General features: G+C 40.0%; 1 protein-coding gene across 1 annotated transcript; it reads left to right on the forward strand.

Moving 5' to 3' along the window:
- Positions 1–905: 905 nt before the first annotated feature.
- nfkbie (nuclear factor of kappa light polypeptide gene enhancer in B-cells inhibitor, epsilon) lies at positions 906–13,495 on the forward strand. Its single transcript, XM_080790617.1, has 6 exons — positions 906–1,659; positions 5,725–5,827; positions 6,753–6,963; positions 7,303–7,391; positions 10,796–11,044; positions 12,456–13,495. Exons 1-6 carry the CDS (start codon positions 1,322–1,324, stop codon positions 12,531–12,533), a joined length of 1,068 nt encoding a protein of 355 aa, XP_080646743.1. The 5' UTR covers positions 906–1,321; the 3' UTR covers positions 12,534–13,495.
- Positions 13,496–13,860: the final 365 nt, after the last annotated feature.

Below are 13,860 nucleotides of genomic sequence, written 5' to 3' on the forward strand. Positions count from 1 at the left end.
TTGGCATTATTCAGTGTCAAACCCAAACGTTTTTGATACTCGACTGAACGGTTCTGAACCTATAAGAGATGTTAACATAGGTATATCGAATGTAATGCCTAATACTTTAAAGTAGACTACTACAGATTTTCACAGGACCAACGTTAATAAAGTAGGTCTACCCGTAACCCAGACACCCAGTTCCTTATGGCCCAGTTCATAAAACTTCCCAGGCTGTGTGCCCACACTGGCCAGTTTTCTTTATTATTAGAGGAATCTCTCTAGAAAAGTAAGATGATATTCTACTGCCCCCTAAAGGCCATATTAATAAAAAAAATAATGGTACACTACACATTGGTTGAGCCTCTTTGACCGGCAACAATAATGTCCTGCTTTTTACATGGACGCCAGGCATTTTGTATTTAGTCTATCTATCTCTATCACTATTCCACTAGCCCATTCCTATATAACGACTATGATCCCTTCGGGCCACTGATCCCAGCTTCCCACTGCAAAGAGTTCCCAAACGCACACTAAGAGACGGAGTTATATGTCACTGTTAAACATATTAAATAATATATCAAAGTGCATTTTTAAGTCTCCTTCCAACAATAGTGGGGGTCACTCACGGTCCGGAGTCACGGCCCCTCCGACAATCAGATGAACGAAAACACACACACACGCACGCACGCACACACACACACACACACACACACACACACACACACACACACACACACACACACACACACACACACACACACGCACGCACACGCACCCCCCCCCCCCACACACACACACACACACACACGCGTTGTCTCGCACGCGCGCGCAGGGCCACGCCTTTTGGGGATTCCCCACCCACGACAAAAACAGCTTTTTCACATGTCAGCTCTTCCCCTATCGCATTTCATTGCTCACATGCCCCGGACTATGCAGGGCGGCGAACTCTGCATTTGACCTATGATGTTACCACACATTTAGACGTTTGGAGTTATTTTTGTCTTACTTATTGTTGTTGTTGTTGTTGTTAGAAGAATGCCGTTATGAATCTCGGTACTGTACAACCCATTTAAAGGATTCTCTCAAACTTGATATTAACCGGTCGATTTATTCAGATACAGTATCGTTCGGGAACGGGAAGGATCGAAGGCGTGCGGTGGCATGACACGAAACAGTACATTCCTTTGGTTTCACAAAGGAGCGCTAATATTCTCAGGTGTGATCAACCTTTCCCTGGAGGACGAATCACCTCAGCGATCAACAACAGCAACAGGTAGCAGCAAGGAGCCTTAAAACACCGAGGGGAGCCGGGTACCGGGGGGGGGGCACCACCAGCACCATGGCAAGCGGCGACTATAACAAAGATCATTTGTTGGAAGAGAACCGTGCGGACTCTGGCATTGACTCGTATAGATCCATATCGAAAGACGAGCCCACATCGTCACGGTACCAGTCTCCCGAATACAGTGAACCGAGGGATAAGTTTTCCACCGCAGACGAGCGTCTGGATTCTGCGTATGGCTCCTCGTCCCTGACTGTGGAGAGCCTGTCGGAGATAGTAGAGCAGTACCGCATCTCGAGCCCCGACGACGAAACGGCACAGAGCACAGAAGGCACAGAACAGTGCGAACAACAGGAGGAGAACCTGCTCACCACTATTACTGAAGATGGGGACACGTATGTTTTTCATTCGTTGTATTTTCTCTATGCTATTTAAATGTGGATCTCATCATCTCAATCTGTATAACCAGTGCATTACTAGAAGATGTTGCAATGTGCAACTAGATAAACAGTGACGAGTGACTAGTGAGTGACCTTAAGTTGTCTTTTATAGGTTATGCGTTCCTTTCCCCCAAGTCATCTGAACATTCTTTAGAAGCCTTTGTGGAGTGCTTTCCAGTCAGCCAGTGTCACTGTCACATAATTCCAGGCAGCATGATCAAACTTCCTACTCGAGAGAAAGAAGCAAAGTTCAATGTTCCAGACAAAATTGTTTATTGTGAATTTAATTGAATTTCTTTTACAATGTTATCCTTTTAATAATAAAAAAAACAACACCCACCAGCCATCAGTAGAACTGAAATAATTAGGCCTATTCATTAGCTTTCTAAATGGACTGTATGCACATTCAAATATAGATGACTGCAGTGTATTATGATGAATGACGATTTAAAATGGCCTAGGCCACAAAAGTTCTATGAATGGGACTGGATTTCCGATTTACCCATAGTTTTCCATGTTATTTGTTTTCTGAGGGAGGGGGCTTAAAATGCAATTCTTCTGTTTTTCTCATGGGTCTAGCTCTGTTGTTCCCAAACGTTTTAGCTGGAGCCTATGGAGACCCACATGAATTTGACACAAAATGTAGCTATTTACACTAAGCTTATTTATTCACAATTAAGTTTAATTAAGTCTAATCTTTTGAAATAATAAATAAATAAATAAATGTATAGGAAACAAAAAATAAAGGGATGTTGTTGTTTCACAAACCATAAAAATGGGCCTGTCAGTGACCCAAAAATGGGTCCTGACCCACTGTCATTGATCTACAGTATCTGCACGCCACTGGGGCGCCTCGGAAAGCAGAAGTGTCATGTTGGGTGCTCTGGACTTCCCCATACAAGACAGACAGTGCACATATAGTAGGCCTTCTGTTAGCTAGCCTTCAGACCGCCATGTCTGTCTCCAAGAACATTCAAATCAATGTAGGGCAGGGGTTCTAAAACCTTTTCATTTCAAGAACCCTCATAACATGGAGTGAAAATATGGACCCATAAGGATCCATTTGGTTCCATTTATACAGAGTTACAGTAAGTGTCCATTTGGACCCCCATCAAGGAACCCTGAGGGTCCCTGCCTGAAACCCACTTTGAGAACCACTGATGTAGGAAATGTATATATTTTTCCCAACAGGCACAGTGGCTTGCGGAATCCAGATTTTAGATGCATAAAGCGGAAGGGAATGATGCCAAAATGATTATTTTGCTGTGTAGTAAAATCTATCCATCCATGCACACACAGCATGTGACTGGTGGATGGTGTAAGAATGAAACGTCAGCACTGGCTTGACATGTTCCCTCAGAGAAGAGTAAAATAGCCATCTAGCCTACTGAGTCCCAGTTATCCATTGAAGGCCATCATCAATGGTTTGACGTTGTAGTTGTAAGGATTGATGTAACTAATCATTTGACCTTGTTTGAGTTCCGCTCTCTCCTTGTTTGGGCCTCATGGTTTCAGTCCGTCATCTTTTAGTGTAGTAAGTTACATGTCAGAAAATACCTGAAATATACACCACATCAATTCCATTCGACTGAGAAAGAATCATGCAAACATTGAGTTTCCCCTGTGGGATTGTTAGATCTTTTTCATTCAATTCTTAGTTCTTACTCAAATCAGGAAGTTCCTCTAACATGAATGAATTGTAAGGGCCTTGCTGGCAAGCCAGATCGTCATTCGTTTTGTACTCATTTGAATCTGGGTTAACACATGATACCTGCTTTTTGTTGTTGAAATTCTAATATAGCCTATACATAAAGATATCTAAATCTCAAAGAGCAATCAACCTGTCTTCCATCACCGTTGAGCTGCTCAATAGTCTATAAAGAAATAGTCTATAAAATCGACTGCTGAAATATTTCAGTAGTCTACAACTGTTTACAAGTTATATTTAAATGTAATAAATATTTAAGTTATATTCAAAATACAGTACATATTGGAGAGATTTTCATTTTATGGAAGATAAAAATGTAATTAAATATAGCATATCTGCAAGCTCAGAACATTGTGAGCTTGTAGGCTGGTTATTTAGTGTGCGAACAGTGCGATGCCACTGTACAACAAAGTATAAATCAGGTTTTAAGTCATGGCCAAGTCAAGTATGGCCTGATGAAGCGTCACTGTCTTGTGGGTCTGTAGGGTCATGATGCCTTCATGTTTCTCTGCAGACTTTATAGAGCGTTGCAGTCCAGCCCCCGACGAGCGGCCCGGAAGAGAATTTATAATAATTTTTTCCCATAGATGTTTCCAAAAGTATTTATTTAAAGACCTGTAAGCCTCAGACAAAGCCAACTCGTATGGTGACAACTCTCATGACAATAAACACATTGTTTTGGGCCGAACAAATAATTAGAAGGGGAAAAAAGGGCAGGGTACACACCTTTTTTTTGTTCTTTTTAAATAAATACTTTCTGAAACCAAACGTCTATGGGAAAAATGTATGGGAAATTTTCTTCCGGGCCGCAAGTCATCATGACTGCGACGCTCTAGGCAAGTCAGGTTCATTTGTAAAGCACATTTCAACAACAAGGCAATTCAATGTGCTTTACATAAAACATTAAGCAAAGCAAAGTTACAACTATACATTTGAAGTCAGTAAAAAAGAATAGGAACCTATTCAGGATAAATGTAGTAAGTAAAAACAAAATATGCAGACAAATAACAGTAAAATTACAGTGCAGAAGAATAATTTAAAAATGTCTATAAAACGCAGTGGCGGACAGAAGCATTTTTAGCTGTGATTTCAAAGAGTTGCAGCAGACCTGCAGTTTTTATGGAGTTAGTTCCAAATATGTGTTACTACTGGTGCATAAATATGGCATGCTGCTTCTCCATGTTTAGTTCTGATCCTAGGGACAGAAAGCAGTCCTGTCCCTGATGACCCGAGAGGTCTGGATGGTTCATGATGTTCAAGACTTTATGGTCATAGGAAGTGTTGCAACTCTGAAGTGTCCATCACTGAAAGCACAGAGCAATGAAATTAACACGGTCTCTACTGTATGTATGTCATGTAAACACGTTTGGCCTTGCTTATTTCTGAATCGGTTATAGATTGTGTGTTACTAATTACTAAGAATGTGATTCAAAAACAAATACAGTGACATTATTCTGTTGACAAGGAGAAAGTTATGTCAATAAAGAAATGTAGAGAAATTGGTTTCTATTTTCAACAACAATCGCACAGTAAAGAAATGCAACCCACTTATTTTTTTTAAATGTATTTCATGAAATCACTCAACTTGGAATTGGTTGAAACTTGAAAGCAAAGGTAGTCTATTAAAAGTTTCATTAAGGCCTTGTGTGCTGCTGCTGGTTGGTCTAAATTTAACGCTCAGTTCCATTTCCTGGTTTTTGCACACAACTTCCCACTCAGGTATTGAGGTTAGTGAATTGTTGTACTTGCTTTGTGTTTAGGCATTTTAACACCAGAACACAGAGGTTTAATAAATTAATACAGAAACTATAGTAAAATACGCACATCACTTAGTGGAGGTGCTGGGTTCAAAAAAGTGACATAGGAAAAGAGAAGGGAACCCGCACACTCATATGCTCCAAAAGATACATTTATTGACGACATTTCGAGCCAAGGCTCTAAAACTCAGTTTGACCAGATGAAGAGCCTTGGCTTGAAACGCCGTCAATAAATGTATCTTTTGGAGCATATGAGTGTGTGGGTTCCCTTCTCTTTTCTTAATAAATTAATACCCAACACTCACGCAAATTAAACATGCCCAATACTTTGCCTACTATTGCCTGATATTTCCACTTAAACCTGTTATTCAGCCCACCAAGAATTGCATTTTTCGGGATGCGGCAATGAATTTTAAGGGATATATCAATATATAGCAATAGAAATATATCCTCCCATCACTCTATTTTTGCCTTTGTTGCTGAATTATGTGACATGAGGCCTACTGGTTTTCGCAAGCATGTAATGTGAAACTTGTTTGTTTGTCACCCCTATAGAATCCTGCATTTAGCAATCATTCATGAAGATGAATACTTTGCTCACCAGTTGATACAGCTATTCCCAAAAGATGTTCTGGACATCCAAAACAACTTGTACCAGGTATGTGAAATTAGGCCTGTACTGGCCAATATATTTTTACACATGGAGGGATGTTTTCCAGTATAAAAGTGGTGGTATTATGTATCTGCTTGCCGGGTTGTGGTGGGCCGGTCTGGGCCAAATGTCAGAGCCGAATCTTTACCCAGTCCAGCCCTGTGTGAAATTGTGCAATGCAACACTATCTAAAGTCAGGCCACGATGGTCTGGAACTTTTTGGCACTGGATTACTTCCTCTTAATCAGCGTGTTGACAGTGACAAGTATAGTTTTATTTATGACCTGGAATCCAAGGGAACTACTGTTCCTCTTTCTCTGCAGTACAGACCCCTCATCAATGTGGGTGGTTCCTTTGTTAGCTCATGAGGGACTTTGAATGGAAACTCCCCTCTTCCTGCCTGTAGAAACAAAACCATCGGGACAACAGTGGAGTGTATCCTTGTGAGCGTAGGCGGAAGAACCATTCAAATCTTTTAAGATGACAGACAAGGCTCTAGCCAGAGTTGAAGACGGCAAGCTGATACGGCTGTTTGTTTCAAAGAAAAACATCTGAAGAGTCAAAATTGAGAGTCAGCACTTCATGCAGTGACTCAGTGAATCTTGTTCACCAAAAGCCACACAATAGCTGGGGGGCTTTTGATTGCTTAATTCAGACGTTCTTAAAAAAAAGCTTGTTGGTCCCTGTAGGTCTAGGAAAGGTTTAGGAACAAAAGCTTATGCATATTATGCTGTCAGTGGGCACACAGTAAAGGCGTGTTTTTCGGAAAACCGACGGAAAAACGCAGCTAAAAATCCGAAAACGCGTCCAGTGTGCAGGGACCTTTACTGTACAGAACAGTTGTAAAAAGTAATAGAAATAACCAAAACATGTTTCATCTTACTTTGATTGCATTTAACCCATTATTATTACACCATCTTCCTGGCTGTAGACAGCATTGCACCTGGCCACCTACCTGAGCCTACCCAGTGTGGCGCAGGGTCTAGTTGAGAAGGCAGCCAGTCTGGAGCTGCAGGACCAGGATGGGAACACCCCTTTGCACGTGGCCTGCCAGCTGGGTCGGATTGACTGTGCTACTGAGATGACCAGAGAGGTGTCGTCCAGCAAGCTGGCGCCGGTCCTAGAGACCCAGAACTGGAGAGGTGAACGCAGGATTAACTGTTCTGTGTGTGTGTGTTTGGGGGGGGGGGGGGTACTGGAGTTGAAATCAGATTACTTTACTTTCTTGAAAATGGTCAATTTGTGTGTCATGATTATACTTTTTTTTTGAGGGTCAGGGATTTGAAGTGCCAGCAAAACTCTGATCATGCGTCGATGAAGAACGTAGCTAGATGCGAGAAACTAACCTGTAAAACGAAATATTCGCATTGTGTGAAGTAAACAATTAGCTATTACCACTACTATACACTTTTTAAATGACACAAATTGGGAACAACTGCTCAGTAAGTTTTCCTTCATGTAAGTAAATGGTGTACTTTCAGGGCTTACTTGTCTTCACCTGGCTACACAGAACGGGCAACACCAACTTTTGAAGCTCCTGATGAAAAAGGGGGCAGACCTGAATATCCAGGTTAGTCTTGTGCATCCTGATTTTGTATTATGATCCCATGAAAATAATCCGTGCTGCATAGTTTGAATTATAATGGGTGAAATGGAAACTCTATTAGAGAGTGTTAATGTCATCACATCATGGGTGAGGTCACACGTGTCCTTGCATCAGCCAGTTCAGGCTCTTTTTTAATGAAACCTCAATTGTGCTTGCTCAAGACAGAATCACTGCAAACGGTGCACCGAAAGAGAAATTCTTGGCTGAAACCGAATATAGGAAACAGTTGGCCGAAAACCGAATATCCGAATATGATTCATATTGTATATATTTTCCATTGCTGTCATGACCGTACCTTAAAGCTACATGGCAAAGAAATGGTTATGGCAAAACTTAACTTAAATAATAATCACTATTATCGGTCCATAAAACATTTATTCAGCTCTTTTGAATGCATTAATTGCATACACTACGAAACCGAATAGGCTGAAAATGCATTTTTAGCCTTTATTTTTATTTTTAATATATGTTTATTGGTAGTAGTTTTCAACAGTGTAGTACAGTTTGAACATACCATATATATTTTTTCTCCCTCACCCCATCCCTCCCCCCACAGTTATCGTCATTTTTAGCCATTTTCTGACAAATATTTTCGACGCGTGTACAGAAAGAAAATGCAGGTCTCATTGAAAATGAACTATAGGCGCGTTAAATCGCTTCCCATTTGAAAGGCCCTTGAATTTAATTTCAGCTACACTAATGCCTCTCGTGGGGAAATGCACAGGGGAAACTATTTCCTCATAATAGTGAGTGTAGTATAACAAGCAAAAGCATTAGAACATGATGCTGACTTTGATTGCTGTTCATTTTGCATGTCGGGTGGAAAAGTTGTATCTCCATATATAAACTTATTTTTTTATGAATTCCCTACTTAGTACTTAGTCATAGTACTACAGTCAGTGTACACTAAAGTGTCACACAAAAGTGGCAAAAAAATGTGATTCACAACTTGTCGCCATGGCTATCTTTGTAATTTTTTAAGTGAAAGTAAATATTGAACCAATGCAAAGTTTATCAAGAGCTTGTGACTAAATAACTACATTAGATCAATTGGAAGGTTCCTTTTTCCATTTCCTGAAAGGTATTAGTTTTGGGGACACAAGGTTTTCACAGATGATTACAGCTTGTGCCCTTGTGTTTTTTTCCTGTCTATAAATTTGCTGCACCTGTGCAATTCTGATAGTGATATGGACTGACTCAGTAGTTTATGCAGGATTCGTGAAGATGTAATTAGATTTAAGATATGATTAGGCCCTGATATGCCACAGCTTTTTCTAGGACTGCTCAGAGCCAAGCTGCCCAGTGTAATGGGGGAAGGTCCAGACAGTCTAAATTAGAATATAGACTGCAACAGAAGGGAAGGGAACACACCAGGCTTACTGTAATGTACCCTAGACATTCCTCTGAGTTTATATCACTTGCTGAACATAACACTGCCTAGCTTTACAGACACAACTTATTTATTAATAATATTATCAGTTACACTTTATAGTAATTTAAAAAAAATTAAACCACTAACTAATAACAAACTAATAAGGTACGCTCAGTAGAGGGTAAATCTCTGCCAGGAGGTATACCCTAATAATAAGAGTGATGTGATGATACAGCATGCAGCGACATTTATGTCTAGAGCAATGAAAATAAATGGTGTCTATCATGTTTTCCTCTCTCTCTCATGCAGATTATTGTCTACCTGTCCATCTTTTTATCAGGTTTCTGTCTTTAAAACCTATCTTTAATCCGCAAAGTCTGACCTTTAATATAAATATATTTATATGTATAAATGCAGTCCACTTAATTATTTGTGTCAATTATGTATCACCATTCACCAGTCAATCAAAAAGAGGTTGACTTTCACTTTGAGAGTTGACACTCAAATGTAAGAAAAAAACTAAATTAATGGCATGTAGAATGAGCTGTAGAGTCACAGCTTTTTCTGAAAGGTGATAGACCATGCCGGCATAGCCTTGGGAAAGAGATCTCAGACCTATGTGTGGCTGTGTGATGTCACATGACATAATTTAACCTCATATTCAGTAGTGATGTAGCGATTAAATTATGCAAAACATGTTATTTTCAGATACAGCATGTTCGTTAGGCAACTCTACATGTTTTTTATTTCAATAAGCGCCTGTATCAGGCTAATCGATATTAGTTGTTGTGCAACTGGGGCGGCGGTGGCTCAAGGTTGCCAGTTCGAACCCGGGCTCCCCCAGTGTTGGTGTCGAATTGTCCTTGAGCAAGACACTGAACCCCTAATTGGCTTTATTAAGACTCACAGTTCGGGGTATTTGGGGTATGCTGTCACATTTATAAATGAAATGTTTTTTTCTGTTAATCCAACGTTGGCATGTGCCGGCAAAATTGCTTGTCTGCGATTGTCTAGTTCTGGTACATCCCCATAAGCCGGATAGGAGGGACAAGCCTGGTGGGATGTTAATCCTATAATTTGGTGGGGTTGGTGGTGCTCTGTGATTATACATTTAAAAGAATCACACCCGTGTGAAGTGAGGGGCGGTCTTATCATCGTACATCATCATGGATCATCTCATATTGGCCAATCAGAATGCCAATTTTACATGTGGGGACAAGATGATGTACATTTTCCCTTCATTATCGATGGCATTTAATGTTTGTGTTGCAGATTTTCTGGGGACAAAAGCTGTATATAATCAGACCCGTGTTAAGTGAGGGGCGCTCTTGTCATCGTACAAATTTGAGTCGTATTTTGCGGACATTTGACCTAATTCTCCTCCTTTCATTGTCAATGGCAAATATTGAGACGACGGGGACAAAAGCTGTATATAGGAGGGCCTCGCACCCATCAAAAATCAAACCCGTGTGATGTATCAGTATACATCATCATAAAAGTCGTCATCTCATTCCGGCCAATCACAATTGGCGTCCTCACTTCTCAGCAGCCAATCAAAATTGACGTCCTCACTTTTTTATCAAGTTCAATCCGGCTAATCACTTGTGACGTTCTCAATTTTCTGTCCTAACATTAATACATACCTTGTTCAGCCAATCAAATCAACGCTGTTCAGTGCTCAGCCAATCAAATCATTGCTATGGTGTACACACAAAGCTGGGCATAGGACCTAGTACCCCTAAAAATTGATATACCGGTAGTTTTGATTGGGGATTTGATTGGAGAATATAGGTCCTTGGCACAAGAAATGTGACATTGATCTACCTTGCATTATGTTATCGCTCTGGATTAAGTGCTTCTGCTAAATGCCTAAATTGTCAATTGTATGCAAGATCAGCTGTGGACAGTCAAACACAGACAGCAGACAGGTAAAAGGGTGAAGCATGATCTCTTTTCACACCTTCACACAGCCTGTTGGCCATCTGTCTCCTTTCAGGAAGGAACAAGTGGGAAGACTGCTCTCCATCTAGCTGTAGAGCTCCACGACGTCTCCTCAGTGACTCTGCTGTTGAACAAGGGTGCTAACGTGGATGCTGTCATGTTCAACGGCTGTACGCCGCTGCACCTTGCAGTGGGAAGACAGGATGCCACCATCGCTAACCTTCTCTGCCAGTCCGGTGCAGACAAGCTGTTGCGAAACATGGAGGATGAAACTGCACTGGACCTTGCTGATGGCAACGACGATGTGAGTTAAAAACCCAAACTGATGGTTGCATGCAATTTAATTTTGATTTGCTGGTCGGTCAGTAGAATATACTTGATACACTATACCAGGGGTGCCCAAAAGGTAGATTGTGATCTACCAGTAGATCACACAGGCTGTGCAGGTAGACCACATGACATGATGCCCCTAAAATATACAATTTAAATTAAATAAATAAACAATATTTGGCATCTGTCACTTGAATCCAGCTGACTTCATTGGATTGACATAAAAAAGGACAGCTCAAACCCACAATGCAATAGTTGCAATAATGTTTTGCACAAACATCAGTAGTACAAAAAAGGAAAGAAAGTGCATTTGTGCACATGTAAATACTTTCAGCAATGTGATAACATATATTTTTGGTGGGTAAATCTGGTTGAGCTGGTCATTTTGAAAGTAGCTCTCAAGTATAAAAAGTGTGGGCACCTCTGCACTATACACTACACCACACTGCATGTGATAGTCCTTTTACTTTAGACTTTAGACTATGTTTCAAACTGATTTGTATCCTTGAGCCATGATGATGTGAGTCAGCAGAACTGTGTTTGAGCATTAAGGGCCTTGCGAACGGGGAGTGATAAAACGCGCCTATAGTTCATTTTCAATGAGACCTGCGTTTTTTCTCGGAGAAGTCGCGGTGCGACAACGCATACAAGCGTATTTACGTGAGCGCGGTCCCGTGAATTTGTTGCACGCGTGCTCGCGACTCACCAGACCTGGATTCTGTTTAGCTTATTTTTTTGCGTTTTTGCGCCCCTCTTCAACAGACCTGGAGGAGACCTGTGTTGTCACGTTTGCAAGACCCTTTAAACACATTATCAACCTTATCATCATATAATTGGTGACTGATAAACCTTATCTTCATATAATTGGTGACTGATCAATAATTGTCATTATTAGAAGGCATCTCTCACAGGTGGGCTACTATGAACAGTTCAAAAACATATGACATCTTCAGGTTGGAATTCCAAGTTAATAGAAACTACAGTGACATCATTGTTAGGCAGATGTTCTTAAACAAGATTTTTTTACAAAAATGTTTCGATTTTTATTATCGTGAGAACGATCGCTTCCATTTTCGCATTGCAACTTTTCAAGACTAGAAAGACTACAGTTTCTATTAGCTTGGATTCCCCATCGATGATGTCATTGGTGGGCGTATTTCTGAACTGCCCACAGCCCTCCTATGAGACACAGACTGAGTAGAAATCATCATTGTGAAGATGGGTTGAAAAGTGGTGAAGTGGTCCTTTAAGTGTTTTTAAGTCACAGTGTGCCTCAAAAATGCAATCTGTGCAACTGACGCTTATTGTTTCACTATTATTTGATGTGGAAATTCTAATAATATGTCAACAGTGACTTTGTACTATATCCTATCCTTGTCTTGTAGATTCTGGCTCTGTTTCCATTTGATGACATCCAAATCTCCGGGAGGTCGGTGGTTGGAATGAAGTTTTTTGTTGAGTAAGGCTGCTGAATGAAAGGCTGAACTTTGAACTCGGATATAGTCTGGGGCCCTATCCCGGGGCTGGAACCTTGAATGAAAATCTTCATTTCAATTGAGGTTTTTATTACATATAGGCTAGTTTCTCCGTTTGTAGAATGTTTTAATCTCTTTGGTTATTTATATTTTCCAGGCAAATATGTTCACTCTTTACAAATTGTTTGTCATTCTAACAAAGAGGTACAAAGGCATAATTGACTCTTATCTGGACGGTGTTAATAATCAATATTTCTAACTTATTTGTTCAAGTTTTTTTGTTTTGTTTTTGTCTAGGAGGGTTGTGTTAAGCAGATGGAACCAGCTCACTAAGAGTGCCAAAACTATTTATAATTTTGTAATGTCCACAAAGAAACAAAATTCTGGAAATCTACCTCTTTTATCACATCTAAATGACAGACTCAAGCTCACATGCTTTGTTCTTCGGACCTTGTTAGAGCTGTGATTTGTTGTAATGAAGTAACAAATTTACCTTCTGTCTCTCGTTCCAAAGACAGGCTTTCTAATTCTATGGGATGTTATCACTATCAATACCAAAGGCAGGAAAATGAGTAGGCGGAAGTATCCACAAGAATAGCCACGCAATTATTTATTTATTTTTTTAAACTTTACAATGTCTTCCCTGCTTCTTGTTAAGGAAATTAATTACCCAAATAGAAATCTAATGTATAATGCAATGTTGTGTGACTTAGCTAATCTTAGATTGTGAGTTTTACTCTTTCATGCTGAAATAGCTGAAAGCATTGACTTTCCTGCTTAGTGCTTAGTTAGCGGTAAAATGTCTTGCTTTATTCGAATGACATTGCATTTACCCCTCTTATACACCATTGCAGATACATTGAGTTCTTGGTGTTTCGTGTAATTACGCTGGCTTGTCTAGTTATTGTAAGCAATTCAAAGCTCATCCTTAATTTTGTAATAAATTGTGTAAATTATATAAGTGCATTGTCTTTTTTTTTCATGAAGAGTTTTAGTTTGTGTTCATGGCTTACCATTTATAGCCAGACCATTCTACGATATGTACAATATAGACGGTAAACATTGCATAACACATACATGTTCCAACATACGACTAGCCCTTTGGGAAGATAGAAATTCAGCAGTACACCAACACCATTTAACATTGGCACAGGAGAAACAAGTATATACATTTATATATTGTATAAATTGTTTTTATTTGAGACCAAGACGCAAGGTCAATCAAGGGGAATCCACATTTTATTTTCAATGATTACATTTAGGTTATTATGAGTTCAGTGCATTCCTAACCCCAAGAAGAGTCTATAGTTTTGGC

The sequence above is a fragment of the Protomyctophum bolini genome, assembly GCF_963924005.1.
Source record: "Protomyctophum bolini genome assembly, chromosome: 19".
NCBI lineage: Eukaryota > Metazoa > Chordata > Actinopteri > Myctophiformes > Myctophidae > Protomyctophum > Protomyctophum bolini.

Coding starts and splice junctions, on each gene's coding strand:
- nfkbie (XM_080790617.1), top strand. CDS start 1,322: ATGGCAAGCGGCGACTATAACAAAGATCATTTGTTGGAAGAGAACCGT. Junction 1,660..5,724: donor ATTACTGAAGATGGGGACAC/GTATGTTTTTCA, acceptor TCACCCCTATAG/AATCCTGCATTTAGCAATCA. Junction 7,392..10,795: donor GGGCAGACCTGAATATCCAG/GTTAGTCTTGTG, acceptor GTCTCCTTTCAG/GAAGGAACAAGTGGGAAGAC.